General features: G+C 44.9%; 1 protein-coding gene across 2 annotated transcripts in view; it reads left to right on the top strand.

The window, feature by feature from the left end:
* Positions 1–1,186: 1,186 nt before the first annotated feature.
* The window catches only part of LOC112228970 (neuregulin 2a), a 105,317-nt gene continuing 82,733 nt past the window's right edge, over positions 1,187–23,770 (top strand). Inside the window, exon 1 of one of the 2 annotated variants that reach the window (XM_024394793.2) lies at positions 1,187–1,743. In XM_024394793.2, coding sequence (XP_024250561.1) covers positions 1,335–1,743 — 409 coding nt within the window. In that variant the 5' untranslated portion in view covers positions 1,187–1,334. The remainder of the gene's footprint in view (positions 1,744–23,770) is intronic. The other variant, XM_024394794.2, reaches the window with a different exon arrangement.

Here is a 23,770-nt window from a genome sequence, read left to right as displayed (position 1 = left end):
TAACTTAGTTGACATATTCACTTCAAACGAGACGAACATTGTGTCTCATCTGAATGTGTAGGCTATATATAATCAATTCCCATTTCATATTTTCTTTCCGTGCCATTACGCATGTCTCATTGACAACCCACACAACAATATTTGAATATGCACCCAGTGTCTGTCCATGCATGGCAGATAGCTGTGTGTTCTCCTGTCTTTAAAGCCCGTTCGCAGCTGTTTTTAGTTGTATGGCTTTGATGCAGCGCCTCAGCATCTGTTTTCTTTTCAGAGGCAGAACGACGAATGTGGCCCGAAGACAAGGGCATGACTTCCTAATGGAATGAGACGCAAAACTCATTCAAAACAGTATGTTAAAGAATCTGAGGCTTTGAATCGCGCTATCACTGCGTTAGTCATCGCAGACGAAACTCCTTTCTATCTGCTGAACTGACTGCAGCTGCTTTTTCAAGCGATCTTTTATATCTTTTTTTTCTCTCTGAGGGATAGGCCTATGCCCACTGTAATACGCAATATGAAAACGGGACGCGTGATGCATTTTTCTGTTTTATTTCATTATTAAATTTGAACGTGAAACCGTTTGGTGATGGGGAAGAGCATGAAGTGATTGTCATTTTGTCGGTGTTTGGGGGAGTGTGGTGACCGAGCTTTGGTGTCGGGGTACGCTATATCATAGCGCTCCAATCTTAAATATCCTTTTTGTTGTGGAGCCCTTCGCAATCGACATATTTCTCTCCGTCTCTGGTAAGTGGGGGAGGCGGAGAGAGACAGGGCAGTGGGAAAAGGCGGTTTATTACCCGTGGAACAAAACACTGTTTCGTTAGGGGCATGAATCGTATGCATTTTTTTGCAAGTGGACTATAAAACGAATTGTTCACTGCAGCATTTGGCGTATTTTCTCTGCGGCGAATGATAAAGAAAACCATCAGTGCTGAGCACGGCGCCCACCCGACCACTGCAATTTTTGGGCAAAGATAGACTGGCGTCGTCTTGCGGATAGGCTACTATGGCAGCATAGGAGCATCTTCTGAATGGGAGAATCCATGAATCCCTTGCATTTTAGAATGTGTTTTTAGCAGAATGCAGTGATGGGATTTTAAACCCAGCCTCATTACGCGGTTTCCGGTTCCTAGCTGGTATTTCCACATTGCAAAATTATTGGAAAAAACAGCGGATCCCGATGGCATGGACACTTACGCAAGGTCTGCCGCGCCGCCGTGCTACTGGAGCCTATTTGCTGTCTCTTCCTTCCACCCAGCTCCACCGCCATCGCCCCGCAGCCCAGAGAGCCCTGCCGCAACGCGATCAGCCACCACCGAGCCAAAGCAGGCGGCATGAGGCTTGATTCAGTACATTTATCCATGCTGGTCATCGGGGTCTCCTTCGCCTGCTACTCCCCGAGTTTGAATTCCCTGCAGGACCAGGCTTACAAATCCGCTGTGGTGATCGAGGGCAAGGTGCAGTCCGCGCCTCTGAACGTCTCAGCGGAGCCGTACGGTGTGAGTGTCAAAGTGCTGGACGTGTGGCCGCGGAACAGCGGGGGTCTAGGACGGGAGCAGCTCGTCACGGTGGGGGAATTCGGATCGGAGGCTCCGTGCACCACAGTGATAAAGAATCACAAGTACATTTTTTTCATGGACCCAACCGAGGATCCCTTGGTTTTCAAGGCATCGTATGCTCCCCTAGATACTAGTGGGAAGAACCTAAAAAAAGATGTTGGGAAGATATTGTGTGAAAACTGCGGTAAGTTTCTTCTTTAATCTTGCCAGTGAAGTCGAACCTGGCAAAGAATATATAATGATTATAACTGTAGCTGCAACTGGCCATACGTTCTTCCCCTGTCAATATGTCTAGCTACATGTGGAATAGTGATTTAATGTTTGAGAGTGAGTAACAGATGGTTAAGGGTGCCCATGGGGCACCTCTGCTGCAATATTCGAATATAGAAACATTTAGGCTAGAGGTATGAATAGGCTTCATGATGACACACACACACACACACACACACACACACACACACACACACACACACACACACACACACACACACACACACACACACTTTACATTTTTGATTTCAGAAACGCAAGGCGTGGATCATTTGGTTGATAAATGAATTACCCACGGTGCAGCAGGCGTTGCATCAATGCGAGTTTCGATGCAGTAGGCCTCGGAGCACTCACATAAACACGCATATACACATGCACGCACACACGTGTATATTGATTCTCGTGGAAATCTGTCCTTCATGCCAAAAAAATAATTATAATATTATTTGCAAATGCCTAGTACGGTCACGTTTCTTAAAGTGGCAGTAGTAGGCTACATGTCAATTCAATATGTTTCATATTTCCATGAAAATCTATGGTGAGGCACCCTGGTTGCTTTGCGCTTGTGTTCTGGGCCTTCAGAGCAACCGTGCCGGGAGTGGATCCCTCTCAACACATGTTAGGATGCATCGAACCTGTAGCCTACTTCCCTATCAACGTCATACTATGCTGCTCTCTGCGTATTAAGGAAGCAAACTGCTATGGTCAGGGGGTGAAATTGATTTTCGCACAAGCAGGGGCTGTCATTTTTATGGGCCATGGCTCTCACCTTCTATGTTCAGTTCCCGAAAGTAAAGAAGCGGTAGTAGGATACTAGGCTCAGCCATCGAGAGAAATAGGTCAATTGGATGTACAATGCTCGATCTTTCTTACCACGTTTTGAGCAGCATACGTATTGTTGCATATGCTCTATGTGTAAGACAGCCAGAATCAAATTAAGACGAGACTCTCCCGACTTCCTTGACCTCGAGGAAATGGCTGAATTTCACCTCATTGAAGTTATCTCATTCCTATGTGTGGTCAGTCTGTCTGGTGCTCTTCTGAGTCATGCTCTCATCGAATGTATCAGCTACAAGAACGAATTGTGACACTGACTGGCAAAATAACCCCTGTCCATGGTGCTGATTCTTTGGCGCCAGCAACTGACCAGAGTTGCTGTCTCTTGCTTGATTCTTTGGCCCCAGCAGAGTTGCCGAAGGCCTAAATGGGATGAGCCTGACAACCTTTCACGTGATGACTTAAATCACGAAGGATCTTCATATCACAGGAGGTTGGTGGCCCCTGAAATGGGGAGGACAGGCTCATGGTAATGGCTGGAGCGGAATAAGTGGAATGGTATAAAATACATCAAACACATGGTTTCCATGAGTTTGATGCCATTCCATTTGCTCCTTTCTAGCCATTGTTAGGAGCTGTCCTCCCCTCAGCAGCCTCTACTGCTTCATAATACCACCGGGAATGGAGCTACACCTGTCAATTTAATGGTCCGTAGTTTTATAATCTTACTCATGTGACTTGCAGGGTGGTTTCAGTTCTAAATGCAATTCACTAGCTTACAGCTCCTGGATATTAGCAACATGCACGTTTAAGATCCAGTTTAAGCTTAAGACTGGAGAAAATGGGAATCGTATGAATATTTCTGAATATAGAGCTTTATGTTGATGTAGATGATGTATTGCCATGCCATTAAAACTATAGCGGAGGGTGGGCGCTGCATTGTTGAGGAGGACATTTTAAGTTGACCGTCTTGAGTTAAAGTTGTGACACGCCAGGTTCAGCATTTAGCAGCATCTCTCTGTTCCAGCTCGAATGAGGCACACCTTGTTCCTCACTTGATTGGTTGATGGGTGGATTATGCTACTAACAAGGAGGGACTGCAGTTTCTGCCAAAGTGAGCGAGGGTTGCTATTTCTGAACACTTCTCACATACATTTCCCCTTGAGCTGGCAGTTTGGTATAAATAAGACAAGGGAGTTTATACAGCATCAAACTGTAGTTCAGAAAGTATTAATAAGACTATTGTGCTCTTATTTGATGTGATTGTCTTAGAACCATTCTGAGATCTGATAGGAGGCTCCAGTTGGAGTGGCTGTTGTAGCAGTGGTTGACTTTGTTCCTCTCTGGTTAGGCAGGCAGTCAGACAGAAGTATAGCACGGGCACACTGACTGACTGGGATTTAAAATATGTCACGTCTGCCTTTTTAGCTCACATTTTGGGATAAGAATAGTATTTTTTGCCAGTCCCTTATGGCTCAGCCTAGATTGAAAGACTGTAGTTGCACGTAGTGTGGCGGGGGGCCCTAGCTTTTTGTCTACTCATAGACCCCATGGAGGAGACCTACATATTAGCACCCTCTAGCCTATGTATTTGTCTGTGTGTGAGTCGTGTGTGTGTGTCTCTATTTGGGATTTTGCTCTGTCCTTATCCTTGGCTGTAACTCTGTGTGTGAATGTTTGCTGTCTTTCTGCATAGCATGCATTTCATATCCAGACAAACATTGCATAAATAAGTACCAGCACATATGATAGGAAGAAGAACACAATTGCAAAATAATGTTGGTATGGCACTGGAGGGAAGAATCTACTCCCACTGCTGACAGGTCACAGCTGCAGTGAGGTGGGAGGCATGGATTTGCCCATGGCTCTGTACAGCAGTGAACTGAGAGAGCACTCTGGCACAGAGCACAGCTACATGGCACAACACACACATAACATCAGGAACAGATATGATCTGGTATTCAAACAGGTAGGCTTTATGGATTGGTATGACTGCAATGGGAATCTGAGGTTAGAGGTAGATTGTTAGTGTTGTCAGGATATACCGTATACAGTCAAAAGTTTGGACACACCTACTCATTCAAGGGTTTTTCTTTATTTTTTTAAAACTATTTTCTACATTGTAGAATAGGAGTGAAGACATCACAACTATTAAATTACACATATGGAATCATGTAGTCACCAAAAAAGTGTTAAACAAATCCAAATATATTTTAGATTTTAGATTCTTCAAAGTAGCTACCCTTTACCTTGATGGCAGCTTTGCAGACTTTTGGCATTCTCTCAACCAGCTTCACCTGGAATGCTTTTCCAACAGTCTTGAAGGAGTTCCCATATATGCTGAGCACTTGTTGGATGCTTTTCCTGCGGTTCAACTCATCCCAAACCATCTCAATTGGGTTGAGGTCGGGTGATTGTGGAGGCCAGGTCATCTGATGCTGCACTCCATCACTCTCCTTCCTGGTCAATTAGCTCTTACATATCCTGGATGTGTGTTGGGTCACTGTCCTGTTGAGAAACAAATGATAGTCCCACCAGCAAAGCACCCCCACACCATCACACTTCCTCCATGCTTCACATTGGAAACCACACATGCAGAGATCATCCGTTCGCCTACTCTGCATCTCACAAAGACACGGCAGTTGGAATCAATAATCAAATATTTGGACTCGTCAGACCAAAGGACAGATTTCCATCTGTCTAATGTCCATTGCTCGTTTTTCTTGGCCCAAGCACGTCTCTTCTTCTTATTGGTGTCCTTTAGCAATGGTTTCTTTGCAGCAATTCACCCATAAAGGCCTGATGCACACAGTCTCCTCTGAACAGTTGATGCTGAGATGTGTCTGTTACTTGAATTCTGTGAAGCATTTATTTGGGCTGCAATTTCTGAGGCTGTTAAGTCTAATGAACTTCTCCTCTGCAGCAGAGGTAACTCTGGGTCTTCCTTTCCTGTGGCTATCCTCATGAGAGCCAGTTTTATCATAGCGATCAATGTTTTTTGCGACTGCACTTGAAGATACTTTCAAAGTTCTTGACATTTTCCGGATTGACTGACTTTCATGTCTTAAAGTAATGATGGACTGTCATTTCTCTTTGCTTATTTGAGCTGTTCTTGCTATAATATGGACTTGGTCTTTCACCAAATAGGGCTATCTTCTGTATACCAACCCTACCTTGTCACAACACAACTGATTGGCTAAAATGCATTAAGGAAAGAAATTCCACATATTAACTTTTAACAAGGCACACCTGTTAATTGAAATGCATTCCAGGTAACTACCCCATGAAGCTGGTTGAGAGAATGCCAAGAGTGTGCAAAGCTGTCATCAAGGCAAATGGTGGCTACTTTGAAGAATCTTGTTCTTTTGTTTAACACTTTTTTGGTTGCTACATGATTACACATGTTATTTCATAGTTTCTACAATGTAGAAAATAGTCAAAATAAAGAAAAACCCTTGAATGAGGAGGTGTGTCTGAACTTTTTTACTGGTACTGTAGTGTGAAGACCACTAGGGTTAATAGAATATCAATAGATTTTGATAGGTTGGGATGAGGCCCTCTGTTGGTAGAGACTGGTACCTGGTTGCCGTTTGGGAGGCCTGCAGGCAGCAGCTTCATCAGGTGCATCTCTTTGTCCAACTTCCTTACTGCTGGATAGATGGGATGTTGTTCCATCGCTTCAGATCATACACAGAGTGCCTGTGCTCACATCTGGGCTGTTTTTGTATAATACCACAAGCAATACAGGAGGATCTTATAAATCACTTACCTGTAGCGGACATTCAAATCAAATCCAAATCAAATCAAATATATTTATTTAAAGCCCTTTTTACATCAGCAGATGTCACAAAGTGTTGTAGTGTTGCTCTTGTACTTGTACAGTAACAATGTATACTAGTAACAGCAATGTATTAACTTGTTGTGACATGTTATTATTAGATAGCATTTAAGTATTTGCATTATTTGCAGATTAATTGCATAGTAATGGAGTTTAGACTTTTTGAAGTTTGTAGTTGTAAGGCAACAGGGGTTTGCGGATGTCAGAAAGGCCACTGTGTGATGGACTGGGGGCTGACTTAGTAGTGGGATCCTCAGAAAGGAGTTGTTATTGATTCAGGTCACACATGATGATCAATGTGTGTGTAGGGTGGTGTGTGTGTTCCCTGGGTGATGTATTTATACACTGAGCCTCGCTGCCTCTTTCCTCTACTCTCTAGGGCTCTGTCACCAGCCAGATGTACGACTGCTAGACCACAAGCTACGGGAAAAGAGGGCAGGGCTATTTTCAATGGTCTCTCTCTCCTCTTCCTGGATCGCTCATGCAATTACACTTACTCACATTGACTGACAGACGTGGAGCCACACAAGCTATTACTAGTAATGGAATTAGTCAAAAAGAAACCATAGTCAGTGAGTACCAACAAGACCATCAAAGGAGTGCTTTGACCTTTGATTAAAGGTATAGAGTATTTAAAGGTTCAAAGGCACAGTAAGAGCTCCGACGGACAGGGTTCATATGAAGACACAGGGGTTGTTTATGGATAGTGGTTGTTTTTAGATGATGCCACTGACGTGTTTTCTACCAGTGGTGAAGGCTAAAGATGATATCTGTAACGATCCCTGGTTTCTAGTGAAATATACTGTGATTTCCCATCACCACAGCAGTTCTGTGAGTCCATGGTGAGACGGAGTGTGTGTCCAGGCCCAGTGGGATCAGAGAGCTTCTGAGGTTATGAGGGATAAAGAGTGATGCTAGGCCAAGCTTCCATAATACCTTGTCATTGACAAGTTGTAAAATTCATCTCCACAATGCTTCAGACAGCCCGCAAAAGGCCAATGCTGTGGCTGAGTGAATTCTGATATGAGATATTTAGATGAATCCATTGGCAGAGCTATGTCATTTCTAACTTGTTGCTTCCGCTGCCAGGCCGCAACAAGTCGTTGTAGTAATTCCATATCAAGTTCAACGTTGTAACCGTTCAGCGAAGGGCTTCCTTGCAGGTTTCTTCTCGACAATGCAACAACAATAAGAAATAATAAAAGATTAGAATACGAACATAAAGTAAATGGCTCAGTAGAATAGAGTAAACATTTAAATATAAGTATAATACAGGAAGGCACAATTTATAGTCCAATATTTACACTTGTTTTGGGGAAGGGGGATGGGGGACAAGTTTTTAAATTGTGCAGTATTAATCATAATAGCAAGTCTGGTAGCAACAGTTGTGATGTGTGTGTAGTGTGTGTGTGTGGATGTGTGTATTTCTGTGTGGGTGTGTGTGTGCTTGAGTGTATGTGTGCTAAGGTGCGGAAAATAAGAGCAGGTGGTCAGTCAGGTTCAAGTGTTCAGCAGTCTGATGGCTTGTAGATAGAAACTGTCTCTGAGCCTGTTGGTATTAGACCTCATGCTCCGATACCCTCTGCCTGATGGTAAGGGAGAGAACAGCTCGTGTCTGGGGTGTGTGGGATCCTTGATGACGCTGCAGGCCTTCCTCAGGCACCGTTTTAGATGTTAGTAGATGTCCTGGATGGGTGAGAGCATGGGCCCAGTAATGTACAGGGCTGTCTACACCACCCGCTGGAGGGCCTTGTGGTCATGGGTGGAGCGATTCCTGTACCAGGCTGTGATGCAACCGGTCAGGATGCTCTCGATGGTGCAGCGGTAGTATTTGGAGAGGACCCATGGCACTATGTCGAATTTCTTCCACGGCCTTAGGAAGTAGAGACACTGTTGCTCCCTCTTGACAAGAGTGGTGGTGTTGTTAGTCCATGTCAAGTCCTCGGTGATGTGGACGACGAGGAACTTAAAACTGCTGAATCTCTCCACTGCAGTCCGGTTGATGTGGATCGGGCATGTTCCCTCTCTTGCTTCCTGAAGTCAACAATCAGCTCCTTTGTTTTGCTGCCGTTGTCGTCATGACATCACAATGCCAGTTCACTTACCTCCTCCCTATAGGCTGACTCGTAGTTTTTGGTTATCAGGCCTAGGCCTAGAACCCAGCAAACCTGATGATGGAGTCGGTGTTGTGGAAAGCCATCCAGTCGTGGGTGAACAGGGACGCTGGCGTCCAACCTCGACAACAGCCAGTGAAACTGCAGGGATCAAAATTCAAAACAACAGAAATCCCATAATTCAAATTCCTCAAACATACAAGTATTATCCACCATTTTAAAGATATACTTCTTGTAAATCCAACCACAGTGTCCTATTTCAAAAAGGCTTTACTGCGAAAGCACACCATGGGATTATGTTAGGTCAGCACCAAGTCACAGAAAACCATACAGCCATTTTTCCAGCCAAAGAGAGGAGTCACTGTAACGGCTGTCGTAGGTGGAAGAAGGTGAGGACCAAGGTGCAGCGTGGTACGTGCTCATACTTTTATTAAATGAACACGGGAATAACAAAAATAAAAAAGAGAACAACCGAAACAGTTCTGTCTGGTGCAGACACAAAAACAGAAAGCAAACACCCACAACCAAAATGGGGAAAACAGGCTACCTAAGTATGATTCTCAATCAGAGACAACGAACGACACCTGCCTCTGATTGAGAACCATACTAGGCCAAATACATAGAAATATAACATAGAAAAAAGAACATAGACTACCCACCCCAACTCACACCCTAACCAACCTAACACAAAGACATAAAAAAGAAACTAAGGTCAGAACGTGACAGTACACCCCCCCCAAAGGTGCGGACTCAGGCAAAACCTGAACCTATAGGGGAGGGTCTGGGTGGGCGTCTGTCGGCGGTGGTGGCTCTGGCGCGGTACGTGGACCCCACTCCACCATAGTCTTTGCCCACTTAAGTGGCGCCTTTGGAGCGGCGACCCTCGCCGCCGACCTCGGACTGGGGACCCTTACAGCGGGCCCCAAATAGATGGGAGACTCCGGCAGTGCCGGACAGGCGGGAGACTCCGGCAGCGCCGTAGTGAAGGGTGACTCTGGCAGCGCCGTAGTGAAGGGCGACTCCGGGAGTGGCATAGTGAAGGGCGACTCCGGCAGCGCCGTAGTGAAGGGTGACTCCGGCAGCGCCATAGTGAAGGGCAGCGCCGGAGTGAAGGGCGGCTCTGGCAGCTCCTGACTGACGGGCGGCTCTGGCAGCTGAGGACAGACGGGCGACTCTGGCAGCTCAGGACAGACGGGCGCCTCTGGCAACGCTGGACAGGAGGGAGACTCTGGAAGAGCTGGACAGGAGGGAGACTCTGGAAGCGCTGGACAGGAGGGAGACTCTGGAAGCGCTGGACAGGAGGGAGAACCTGGAGGGAGGAGACGGAGAGACATCCTGGTGCGTGGGGCTGCCACCGGAGGCATGGTGTGTGGAGGATGCACCAGGTGGAGGCGCACTGGAGGTCTCGAGCACCGAGCCTGCACAACCTGTCCTGGCTGGATACTCCCCGTAGCCCGGCAAGTGCGGCGGGGTGGAACAGACCGCACTGGGCTGTGCTGGCGAACCGGGGACACCGTGCGTAGGGCTGGTGGCATATAACCCGGGCTGAGGAGACGCACTGGAGACCAGATGCGCTGTGCCGGCTTCATAGCTCCTGGCTCGATGCCCACTCTAGCCCGACCGATACGAGGAGCTGCGATGTAGCGCACCGGGCTATACCTGCGCACTGTGGACACCGTGCGCCTCACAGCATAACACGGTGCCTGCCCGGTCCACCCCTCTCCACGGTAAGCACGGGGAGTTGGCTCAGGTCTCCTACCTGACTTAGCCACACTCCCCGTGTTCCCCCCCCCAAGAAATGTTTGGGGCTGCCTCTCGTCCCTGTTGCGCTGCCGTGCTAACTCCTCATAATGCCGCCGATATGCTTTGGCTGCCTCCAGCTCTTCTCTGGGGCGGCGATATTCCCCAGCCTGTGCCCAGGGTCCCTTTCCGTCCAAAATCTCCTCCCATGTCCAGGAGTCCAGAACCCTCTGCTCCTGGTTACCACGCTGCTTGGTCCGGTTGTGGTGGGTGTTTCTGTAACGGCTGTCGTAGGTGGAAGAAGAAGGACCAAGGTGCAGTGTGGTAATACTTATTTTCCACCATAATTTGCAAATAAATTCATTAAAAATCCTACAATGTGATTTTCTGGATTTTTTTCTCTCATTTTGTCTGTCATAGTTGAAGTGTACCTATGATGAAAATTACAGGCCTCTCTCATCTTTTTAAGTGGGAGAACTTGCTCAATTGGTGGCTGACTAAATACCTTTTTGCCCCACTGTATGTATGTTTTGTTCATATTTATATCCAAAAATCTCAGTTTACATTGGCGCGTTATGGTCAGAAATTCATTGTCTCAAACAAACAACAAGTGCAGAGAGCCACATCAAATTACAGAAATACTCATAATAAACATTGATAAACGATACAAGTGTTAAACATACGAATAAAGATAAACTTCTCCTTAGTGCAACCGCTGTGTCAGATTTCAAAAAGGCTTTACGGAGAAAGCACACTTTGCGATTATGTTAGGTCTGCACCTAGCCACAGAAACCCATACAGTCATTTTCCAGCCAAGGAGAGTGTCACAAAAGTCAGAAATAGCATTAAAATGAATCACTTACCTTTGATGATCTTCATCTGGTGGCACTCCCAGGTCTCCATGTCAGACAATAAATGTTAGTTTTGTTCGATAACGTCCCTCTTTATGACCAAATACCTCCTTTTGTTCGCGCGTTTTGTCCAAAAATCCGAATGCTTAAGGCACGTGCACTAAGTACAGACGAAAAGTTTTAAAAAGTACAATAAAAGTTAGTAGAAACATGCCAAACAATGTTTAAAATCAATCCTCTGTTTTTGTCATAAATAATCAATAATATTTCAACCGGACAAAAGCTTCGTCAATAGGAAAGAAGAAACAAGAAAGGCGTATCCCGATCAGGCGCATGGCTGATGAATGGAAATTTCCACTGGCCACTGATTGAAAGTGCTGTATCTCCCTAATTTTTTTAAGTAAAAGACTGAAACTATGCCTAAAGACTGGCCACATGTAGAGGAAGCCATAGAGACCGCAAACTGGGTCCTAAATCTTTGTATGGTGGATAGGCTTTCAATGGAAAAACAGCCTTTCAAAATAATAGTACTTCCGGGTTGGATTTTCCTCGGGTTTTCGCCTGCCATATCAGTTCTGTTATACTCACAGACCTTATTTTAGAGTGTTTTCTATCCAATATACTAATTATATGCATATCCTATCTTCTGGGCCTGAGTAGCAGGCAGTTTAATTTGGGCACACTTTTCATCCAAAATTCCGAATGCTGCCCCCTACCCTAGTGAAGTTAAGAGTCAGTGTGGAGGAGGTGTTTTTGCCAATCCTAACAGCCTGGGGTCTGCCCATCAGGAAGTACAGGATCCAACTGCAGGGTGTGGTGTCTAGACTCAGGGCTCTGAGCTTGGTGTTGAGATTGGAGGGAATAATTGTGTTGATTGCTGTATTGTAGTCAACAAACCAAATTCTCACATAGGAGCTCCTCTTGTCCAGATGTGTTAGAACCGTATGAATAGCGATGGAAATGGCGTCTTCTGTGGATCTGTTGCAGTGGTAGGCGAATTGGAGTGGGTCCAATGTGTCTGGCTTGCTGGCCTTGATGTGGGCCGTGACCAGCCTCTCGTAGCACTTCCCTATCACTTTGACTGTATTGGATTTATTATTGTATGCTTCTTATGTATCACAGTTGTTATGTTGAATGCTCCTTTGCTCATTTCCTTGTTATTTTGATCCGGACAAACTCCCCAGTCCCTGCCGATGACAATCATACCCATAACATGATGCTACCACCGCAATACTTGAAAATAGAGAGGGTTTCACTCTTTGTTGTTGTATTGGATTTCACCCAACCCTGTCGTTTTTAATTTAGGCAAAAAAGTGTTTTTATTTGCTGTGTTGTCTTGCATTATTAGTTAAGAGCCTTGTTGCAAACACAATGGATGATTTGTAGTGGATTTTAAACACGGGCTACTTTCTTTTCACTTTGTCATGCAGGCCAGTAATATGGAGTGAATGCAATGTTGTTGATCCCTTTGTATTTTTAAGTATTAAGGTGGCAGCTTCATGTTTGGGGTATGCTTGTCACCGGCAGGGACTGGGGAGTTTGTTAGGATCAAATGAAATATGAAAGGAGGAAAGCCCAGGTAAAAAGTTAAAGGAAAACAGTCTTAATTATTTTGCGGGACAATTACACAAAGGTTTATGCAAAAGACAAAACAGAATGGCTTTCCAAGACTAGTTGAGTGTTCTTGAGTGGTCTAGTCTCAGTCCTGACTTAAGTCTGCAAAGAAAATCAGAGACCAGGTTTAAATACCACTGTTCATCAATGATCCCAAACCAAATTTACTGAGCCTGAGAAATGTTGACAAAACATAGGTACATACAGTGCCTTCGGAAAGTATTCAGACCCATTGACTTAGAGTTCTAGAGTTCCTCTGTGGAGATGGGAGAACACTTCCAGAAGGACAACTATCTATGCAGCACTCCACCAATCAGGCCATTATGGTAGAGTGGCCAGACGGAAGCTTGGTGGTGGTGGCAGCATCATGCTGTGGGAATATTTTTCAGTGGCAGAGAATGGGAGACTAGTCAGGATCGAGGGAAAGATGAACAGAGCAAAGTACAGAGAGATCCTTGATGAAAACTTGTTCCAGTGTGCTCAGGACCTCAGACTGGGCCGAAGGTTCACCTTCCAACATGACAAAGACCCTAAGCACACAGCCAAGACAATGCAGGAGTGGCTTCTGGACAAGTCTGAATGTCCTTGAGTAGCCCAGCCAGAGCCCGGACTTGAACCAGATCGAACATCTCTAGAAAGACCTAAAAATACAGAGCTTGAGAGGATCTGCAGAGAAGAATGGAAGAAACTCCCCAAATACAGGTGTGCCAAGCTTGTAGCATCATACCTAAGAAGATTCAAGGCTGTAATCACTGCCAAAGGTGCTTCAAAAAAGTACTGAGTATAGGGTCTGAATACTTACAGTTGAAGTCGAAAGTTTACATATACTTAGGTTGGAGTCATTAAAACACATTTTTCAACCACTCCAACCACTCCAAATGTCATGTTATAACAAGCTATAGTTTTGGAAAGTCGGTTAGGACATCTACTTTGTGCATGACACAAGTAATTTTTCCAACAATTGTTTACAGACAGATTATTTCACTTATAACTCACTGTATCACAATTCCAGTGGGTCAGAAGTTCACATACACTAAGTTGACTGTGCCTTTAAACAGCTTGGAAAATTCCCGAAAATAATGTAATGGCTTTAGAAGCTTCTGATAGGCTAATTGACATCATTTGAGTCAATTGGAGATGTACCTGTGGATGTATTTCAAGGCCTACCTTCAAACTCAGTGTCTCTTTGCTTGACATCATGGGAAAATCAAAAGAAATCAGCCAAGACCTCAGAAAAAAAATTGTAGACCTCCACAAGTCTGGTTCATCCTTGGGAGCAATTTCCAAACGCCTGAAGGTACCACATTCATCTGTACAAGCAATAGTGCACAAGTATAAACACCATGGGACCACGCAGCTGTCATACCGCTCAGGAAGGAGACGCGTTCTGTCTCCTAGAGATAAACGTACTTTGGTACGAAAAGTGCAAATCAATCCCAGAACAACAGCAAAGGACCTTGTGAAGATGCTGGAGGAAACAGGTACAAAAATATCTATTTCCACAGTAAAACGAGTCCTATATCAACATAACCTGAAAGGCTGCTCAGCAAGGAAGAAGCCACTGCTCCAAAACAGCCATAAAAAAGCCAGACTACGGTTTGCAACTGCACATGGGGACAAAGACTGTACTTTTTGGAGAAATGTCCTCTGGTCTGTTGAAACAAAAATAGAACTGTTTGGCCATAATGTTTGGAGGATAAAGGGGGATGCTTGCAAGCCGAATAACACCATCCCAACCGTGAATCACGGGGGTGGCAGCATCATGTTGTGTGGGTGCTTTGCTGCAGGAGGACTGGTGCACTTCACAAAATAGATGGCATCATGAGGGATGACAATTATCTGGATATATTGAAGCAACATCTCAAGACATCAGTCAGGAAATTAAAGCTTGGTCAAAAATAGGTCTTCCAAATGGACAATGACCCCAAGCATACTTCCAAAGTTGTGGCAAAATGGCTTAAGCACAAGTCAAGGTATTGGAGTGGCCATCACAAAGCCCTGACCTCAATCCTATAGAACATTTGTGGGCAGAACTGAAAAAGCGAGCAAGGAAGCCTACAAACATGACTCAGTTACACCAGCTATGTCAGGAGGAAAGGCCAAAATTCACCCAACTTATTGTGGGAAGCTTGTGAAAGGCTTTCCAAAACCTTTGACCCAAGTTAAACAATTTAAAGGCAATGTTACCAAATACTAATTGGCTGTATGTACATTTCTGACCCACTGGGAATGTGATGAAAGAAATAAAAGCTGAAATAAATAATTCTCTCAACTGTTATTCTGACATTTCACTTTCTTAAAATTAAGTGGTTATCCTAACTGACCTAAGACAGGGAATTTTTACTAGGATTAAATGTCAGGAATTGTGATAAACTGAGTTGAAATGTATTTGGCTAAGGTGTATGTAAACTTCCGACATCGACTGTATGTAAATGTTATATTTCCATTTTCTATAATTTAGCAAAATTTCTAAAAAACAGTTTTTGCTTTGTCAGAATGGGGTATTGTGTGTAGATTGATGATTCGGAAAAAATAATTTATTCAATTTTAGAATAAGGCTGTCACGTAACAAAATGTGGAAAAGGTCCAAATTTGGCAAAGGTACTTTCCAAAGGCACTCTATGTTGCCCTAAGAGTTAATAAAATGGTAATGAAAATGATTTACATCTGCAAGTAATTTTAAGGCAGCGAAATGTAAACAAAGTTCAAGGGGATGTAGACTTTCTATAGGCACTGTATGTCCATGTAGAGCATGCTAATGGCAGTCGAGAATAACAGGTCCATATGGTCAATATTTTGCAGTTTAACAAACAGGAAATGACCTTACGGTTGTTGATGACAACTGACATGTTTCACCTATGCTTTTCATCTTCACGACTCAGTCATTCTCAACAGACAATGAAGAAAGCCTTGCGTTCACCACATAGAGGCAGTATATGATCAGGATTCTTGGCAGCCAGGGGTAAACAGACCAAAAAGTGATTTGAGTCATGCTGGAATGTCAGTGAAGCTGTTTTCTTCCCTGCCCCACATATTTGAATACTAGTCTACACAACAGCAAAACGGCGCCCTAGAGCCAACCTGAAGTTCATGTACAATCCAGCTGTAGCCACAGGACTTACCTCACTGGCTGTTGGCTGCTTGTACTCTTACACAATCACACATATATTTATTTTAGAAAAATAATATTCAATTTACTCTTTTTTTTGTGGGGGGGGTATATTGTTCATGGAAGGTAACACAGAGAGAGGATTTTACCAAGGGTTGTGTTTGTGTGAGAATGTGCCATTTGTTAGGCCTGTGTACGTGTGTGTTTTTGGCTAAACCTTCAGTCATCCAACTCCAGCTGTGCATTAGAATAGCTGTCAATCATGTTGATCCCTCAACAGCCTTGAAGTTCTATCACAGTAGCCAGGATATGTTTACCTGTTAGTTTCCCTTCATTTTGTTTTCGCTGCATCCAGCAGCCTGAAATGATTGGACAATGTCCAACAGTAGCTTGAAGCTGATTGGTCAGTGTCCTATGGTTGTGTGATGCTTATTGGCCAGGCTGCTGGGACTAATTGGCCAGTCTCCCGCTGCTTTCCGAAGGCAACTGAAGTTTACCCTCCCTCTTGAATTATTCAGTGATTCTCCGCTATCTTGTGCTGCAGTCCCTCCCTTCACAAACTAGCCAGGGAAATATTGAATCAAATATCTAAATCAACCTAAGTGAGCACAGCGTGGAAGGTCTCACAATATGTTCCTTTAGAGTCAGAGGTGACTCTGTTTAATCCTACTGTATGTACAGCTCTAGTGCCTATTAAAAGTAGCTGACGCGGTAGTCACTTTATGTGATCGTGACTTAGTGTAGCCATTTCAGAATATCGATTAATTTATCTATAGTCTATTTAAGCTAGTGTTATTGATTAAGGTAAGTGGATGAGAGAGAGCATGTTTCTGTGATTTATTGCCGCTGTGTGCGTGTACGTTCGTGCGCATGCATGCATGCATGTTGCACGTGTGTGTATTTGTTGGGGGCCGGAGGTTTGAGTAGCTGAGAGAATTGATTTACCCCAGCCAGCACTTTCTGCCCGGAAGCCGCTCATCAACTATTCATCAGTTACTCTGTGTGCCCGGCCACCCGCCTGCCCGCCTGCCTCCCCACTGCAGTAGACCTCATCCCCATAGATGCCAGTCAGGTGTCAGGCAGATTCACAGGGAGCATCATGCAGCTAAAGGACAGCACAGTAGGTGACCTTTCATAACTGACTCACTCACTGCTTTCCCCCCTCTCCTCCTCTCTCTCTCTCTCTCTCTCTCTCCTCTCCCTCTCCCTTTCTCCCCCTCTCTCCTTTCTCTCTCTCTCTCCTCTTCCCTCTCCCTCTCCCTCTCCCTCTCTCCCTCTCTCCCTCCCCTCTCTCTCTCTCTCTCTCTCTCTCTCTCTCTCTCCCCTTTCTCCCTCTCTCTCTCTCCTCTTCCCTCTCTCTCTCTCTCTCCCCTTTCTCCCCTCTCTCTCTCTCCTCTCTCTCCCCCTCTCTCCTTTCTCTCTCTCTCCTCTTCCCTCTCTCTCTCCTCTTTCTCTCCCCTCGCTCCCTTTCTCTCTCTCCTTTCTCCTCTCTCTCTCCTCTGTCTTCCAGCCTCTGATGTTATTTCTGCTGCCTGTGTGGCTTTCCGCTTTCTACCGTATTCTCCTGGTCAAACAGCTTCAAGGCAGTTCATCACTCTTTTTCTCTTTCTCTCATAATGGCTTATCAAAACCAGAACCATGATATTTTACATACTTTCACTCAAGCTGCAATCACAGAAAATTGTTTTTGCCAAACAGATTAAATGTTTCCTTTAATGATGCATTTTTTCATTTTGAGTCGGCTTTGTTTTCCAGAAGTGATAATGCAGCTATATTGTCTCTCAATTCGAGGAGAAATGCATCAAGGAAGTTGTAAGCATAGCCTGAATGTCCTGTAAGGTGAGTTAAATATTTGTGTCAGACGTCTTGGCGTCTCATGCTCATCATATAGCCTACTAATTGGGAATACCAGTCTTGACAAAAGGCGATGCAAAAAAAACAACAACAAAAACAGCAGACTTCCGTGTGACGGTTCAATTGCGGACAGACATGGAATCCGATGTTGCAATTCACTGAAACCAGTTATGAAACCTAGATTTCTATATGTAGTGAACCTCTGCAAGTAACACATCACCCCCCCCCCCACACACACACACACACTCAATATTGTGTAATGACCTAATCAATCTAATAGGAAGGAAAAACACCTTAGGGTCATTCATCCACATGATGCGTGTGCATGCACACATGTATACAGTATGTGCTAATCCTTTGAATAATAAGGTTTCATTTCCTGTGGGTATGCGTATGCTTGTTAATATGCGTCTGTGTCAAGGTGCTTACTTGAACTTGTTTATTCACATTTGAATGGTTGTTTATGCATTAGTATAACCGTGCAGACATGAAAGCAAGTGTGCGTATGCATCTGTGTGTGTGTGTGTGTGTGTGTGTGTGTGTGTGTGTGTGTTTGTGTGTCCTCCTGACTTGTAATGATAGATGTTCAGAGGAAGCAGACAGTGTCAATGACAGGAACTTGACTCCAACAAAACGACAGGAACAAAGGACCATGGGAAGGGCAACAGTGTTTGTGTGCAGCGTGCGGAGGAGAGAGGCTGCCGGCACTCCCGTTGGGCGCTTCCCGGTGTGTTTAAGGAACGTGTCCGGCCATGTTCACCCCACACACGCCACATAGCCTGAGAGAGGGCTTGTTTCCTCAGGTATGTTTGTAGGTGTGCATTGACATGAAAAGGCTTGAAAATGAATGAATGACTGTTGTTAGAAGTGGCAGGAGGTGGACCAAGATGAAACTCTGTTTCCCCTTTGCAGCAGTGAAAGGAACACTTTCCAGTTGGAGGTGCAGCTCTTGTTCTTTATGGAGGCGAAAGCAAACAAATGAAACATATATTCTAAGCAGAATAGGGGAATTGCTAACTTGGTCTTGTGATATCCACCATATTGATGCTATTGAATGGATCTGAACCTGTCATGGCTCAAGGAGTAGGTGCTAATTGCTCATATCTTTATTGTTGCATTTATTGGCTGTAATTGTCAACATCCGTGACTTGACAGCACTTTGCCTGTTTTGCATCATCATATCTCCGTAGATATCTGCCAAAACAATGGCATGCAGACAGACACAGACTTGTATGCGCATATCAACAGCTAGCCTTGAGTTTTCGTAATCAGGACCCCAGAACAATTCCTATTCAGGGCAAGCATTCCTGGATGTTTATGTCTTTCAGAAAGAGATAGCGCTTTTCAATCCACAATGACATAATTGGAAACTCTGCTCTCTCTCTCTTTCTTTTCTCTCTGACACCTCAATGCCGACTATGCTTTGCCCTCTCTATCTAGCCTCAACCTGTCCTTTTCTTTCTTTTTCTTTCCCTCCCTCCCTCCCTCTCAGTCCTGGGGTTCAGTTGCTCTCACACACACTCACTATCTGTAGCTACTGTGCCGGAACATTCCTTTAAATTGAGTGGGAAATTCGTATACATGCAATGAGAGATGTTATTTGAAAGGTAAAATGAGCAAGTATGAGTGAGTGTGTTTTTTTTTTCATGGAGCAGGAGGTTACTGTATCATTTCACCTCTCTTCATTCTCTCCCTCCACCCGTGGCTCCACCTCATTATTTAGCTGCTGTAATCTGGAGTGGACTGGACTGGCTGCACCACCGTGTTTATCTTCCTCCACAAACAGGCCTTCTTTCCATCTGGTCCCTGCTCGGCTTGTTGTTGAAAGATAGAGAGCAGAGCTGCTGTGTGTGTGTGTGTGTCTGTGTGTGTGTGTTCTAGCCGATCCCCAGACTGACACACTGACCCCGTCACCTATCAGCGTAGCAGAGCCTACAGATCAATAACACTCCGTCCTATAGGTGGCTGTGTGATTGTATTGCTTTTAAAGGCAGGATGATATCCCCTTATAGAGACCTATGGTAACCTAGTCAGAGTTAGTTTGTACAGGGGATCCACAGAGTGAACCCTGTCTGTTTCCCTTTCCTCTTGATTGCCTCTGTATTTGCCACACATGGGATGTGTCCTTTTGCTGCTCATTGTCTAGGCATGTTTCTTCTCACCACCTCAACGGCCCCCACTGACAGTAAACGGGCCTCGTATCACGTACAGTGCATTCGAGAAGTATTCAGAGATGTTGACTTTTTCCACATTTTGTTATGTTTACGGCCTTATTCTAAAATGGATTCAATTGTTTTCTTTCGTCATCGATCTACATACAATACCCCATAATTACAAAGCAAAAACTGTTTTTGGGTCATTTTTGTAAATGTATTAAAATAAAAAAACAGATATATCACATTTACATAAGTATTCAGACCCTTAACTCAGTACTTTGTTGAAGCACCTTTGGTAGCGATTACAGCCTTGAGTCTTCTTAGGTATGACGCTACAAGCTTGGCACACCTGTATTTGGGGAGTTTCTCCCATTCTTCTCCGCAGATCCTCTCAAGCTCTGTCAGCTATTTTCATGTCTCTCCAGAGATGTTTGATCTGGTTCAATTCAAGGCTCTGGCTGGGCCACTCAAGGACATTCAGAGACTTGTCCCGAAGCCACTCCTGCATTGTCTTGGCTGTGTGCTTAAGGTCTTTGTCCTGTTGGAAGGTGAACCTTCGCCCCAGGCTGAGGTCCTGAGCTCTCTGGAGCAGGTTTTCATCAAGGATCTCTCTGTACTTTCCCTCGATCCTGACTTGTCTCCCAGTCCCTGGCGCTGAAAAACGTCCCCACAGCATGATGCTGCCATCACCATGCTTCACCATAGGTATGGTGCCAGGTGTCCTTCAGACGTGACGCTTGGCATTCAGGTCAAAGAGTTCAATCTTGGTTCCATCAGACCAGAGAATCCTGTTTCTCATGGTCCGAGAGTCTTTAGGTGCCTTTTAACAAACTCCAAGCGGGCTGTCATGTGCATTTTACTGAGGAGTGGCTTCCGTCTGGCCACTCTACCATAAAGGCCTGATTGGTGGAGTGCTGCAGAGATGGTTTTCCTTCTGGAAGTTTCTGCCATCTCCACAGAGGAACTCTGGAGCTCTGTCAGAGTGACCATCGGGTTCTTGGCCACCTCCCTGACCAAGGCCTTTCTCCCCCGATTGCTCAGTTTGGCCTGGCTGCCTGCTCTGTGCCTCGACGCAATCCTGTCTCAGAGCTCTACAAACAATTCCTTCGACCTCATGGCTTGGCTTTAGCTCTGACATGCACTGTCAACTGTGGTACCTTATATAGACGTGTGTTTGCCTTTCCAAATCATGTCCAATCAATTGAATTTACCACAGGTGGACTCTAATCAAGTTGTAGAAACATCTCAAGGATGATCAATGGAAACAGGATGCATCTGACCTCAATTTTGAGTCTAATAGCAAAGGGTCTGTTTTCAAATGTTTTGTTTCTTTGCAAACATTTCTGAAAACCTGTTTTCGCCTTGTCATTATGGGGTATTGTGTGTAGATTGATGAGGGAAAAAAGTATTCAATCCATTTTAGAATAACGCTGTAATGTAAGAATATGTGGGAAAAGTGAAGAGGTCTGATTACGTTTCGATGTGTACCTGGTGACTGTTGCCGCATTTAACACCGTTTCTGGTTATTTTCCTGCAGGCATATTGTGAGAAAATGTACCTTTTCTCCACTACTATACTGAACCGAGCTGAAATATAGCTGGCTAGGGAACAGGTGGGTACGTTTTTTTAGATACAGTCACAGTATGGTTCTAAGGCTCCCCATAACTAACCCAATGCTGACTCACTCGCTTGTTGGCAGGGCCAGAGATTCTGCCTACATGGGCAATACAGCTATGAATGAACGGAGGGAAAAGTAGTGTGCCATCTCCGTGCTGCTTTGCCTCCGTGCTGCTGGTTTGGATAGCATGTCCATGGCTCTGTGGATTGGTCCCTTGGTGTAGCTGATATGGGCATGGTGCTGTGCTGTTGTTGGAGCGCCTGCAAGGGGAGACTGTTGTGTGTCGGAGCTGTCTGCCTGTCGCTGTGAGACGGCCCAGCCGCAGCCCCGGCTTCCTGTCAGCCTTGTCTGTCAGATCCCAGAGCAGAGCAGAGCGGGGCCGGGGTGTCCTGGCACCCTCCTCAGCGTCCACACTCCTACCCCCAGTCTCTTATTACCCCCCCACTGTTCGCTGTATCTAAGGCCCCTTCACGCTAAGCCTACGTCTCCAGACCATACTCCTGGCCCACACAGGAAAGGTCTGCATCGGTGAAAAATAAACAAAGAGATAAGCGAGAGACCCCTCGATAAGGCAAAGCTGGGCTCAGAGAGGCAAAAGCAGAAATGCAAATATTTTGAGTGAAGAGCTCTCCCTCTCGGTGGAGAGGAGTGGAGAGAGAGGGAGAGAGCGAGAGAGAGGCTTTCTGCAGCTTCTTCACTGTGACATGTTTGTGCTGTTCTCCGAGCACATTCTGGAGATTAAGGATGAGCTGAGAGCGCGTGAGGAATTTGATTTGATGTGAAGAATGCGAAGCGGAGAGCGGACGTCTGTGTGTGGTTTCGGAGCGTGTGTGTGTGTGGGGGGGGTTGATAAGAACTAGACCTGTTCCCATGTTTCTCAACTTGACACTGTTGTCAGTTCAAATAACTCCCAGTTTTATAGCTCCTTGGCTGTGATACACCGGCATGTAAATAAATTCAGTCCAGATTTCATGCTGTTGACATGACTAATGGGAACTCTCCGGCCAGAAAAATAGAATACATTCTGGACTACAGCTGCACTTTTACAGTAAATCAAAAATGTCCAGTTTGTCCATGGAATTTATGGCTGTGTGTACATACAGGTTTAATTGTGTGTACATGGACGGACCTCCTATGCATCTATGTATGTGTGAGTGTGTGAGTGAGTGTTACTGTCTTTGCGTTTGGATGTAAGAGGACGTGTACAGCCATGTGGGTCTGAGGGTACTTGGATAGAGTATGTGTTGCTCTCTGGTGAGAGCCCCCATATGTGTTTGTGTGAAGGCCTTGGCCTATGTGGGAGTGTGTTTGTTAAACTGCGAGAGTATGTGGGAGAGTGTTTGTCTGTTTATCTTGGTGAGCGAGTGAGAGAGCAGAAAAAAGAATAGATCTCCTTCAGCTTCTATCACAATGGCAATCTGCCCCCCCATCCACACACACAGGTAGCCAGGCCTCTGTATCTCTCTTAGACTGGAGTTTATCTGAGATGGTAGGGGAGAGAAAGAGGAGTGTGTGTGTGTGTGTGTGTGGTGGTGGGGGGGCATCAACTGTCAAGCTAAGGATAGATGTGACTCTTGCTGATAGGGAGATCACAGTCATTCTCATAATAGAGCCTCTTTGATTAAGACTTATTTTAATGCCACGGTGGCAGCGGGCTATTATTGTCCTATGTCAGTTCGGTTGGCAGGGCTGCTTGACAATGCAAATGTATTGCAATGATGACTTCAGGGGCGTTGTCCGTCCTTGACACACAGAGAGTCCCTGTTTATGAACCTCTAAAAGGCCAAGCCTTTATCACTATTGCCAATGGAAATGCTTTGAATAACATATTTATAAATGGCAAAAAGACAGTAAAAATTATGAAAGGAGTAAGGTTTTGAAGTGTCTGTCCTATAAGATATAAAAAAGCTCACAAAATATTTTGTTTTTTTTTGGACACATATTTATGCCCTTTTTTGGGGGGGGCACAAAACGACCTCCATACTTCCATTCGTTTATGTGGATTACCTTCAGATGAGTCCCTTGACAACACTTGTGTGTGTGTGTGGGGGGGGGGATTTTGATGGGGATTTGTTTTATTATGTTACTTAGATTGGCACATGGGTGCATCAATAGACTCCTAAGGATTAATGGTTAACCCCCTGAGACGACGGTCTGGTCAAGCAGACCCGCAGTTACCCACACATACAGTAGTGCACTGCTGGTTCAAACTGTTTATTGTCAACATCCTCAACAAGCAGAAAATGATCATTCAAAAACAAAATGTTAAC

This window comes from Oncorhynchus tshawytscha, linkage group LG30 (genome assembly GCF_018296145.1).
Source record: "Oncorhynchus tshawytscha isolate Ot180627B linkage group LG30, Otsh_v2.0, whole genome shotgun sequence".
NCBI classification, from domain to species: domain Eukaryota; kingdom Metazoa; phylum Chordata; class Actinopteri; order Salmoniformes; family Salmonidae; genus Oncorhynchus; species Oncorhynchus tshawytscha.
The sequence above is the reverse complement of the archived record's forward strand: the minus strand, read 5'-3'. Positions and strand labels throughout refer to the sequence as shown.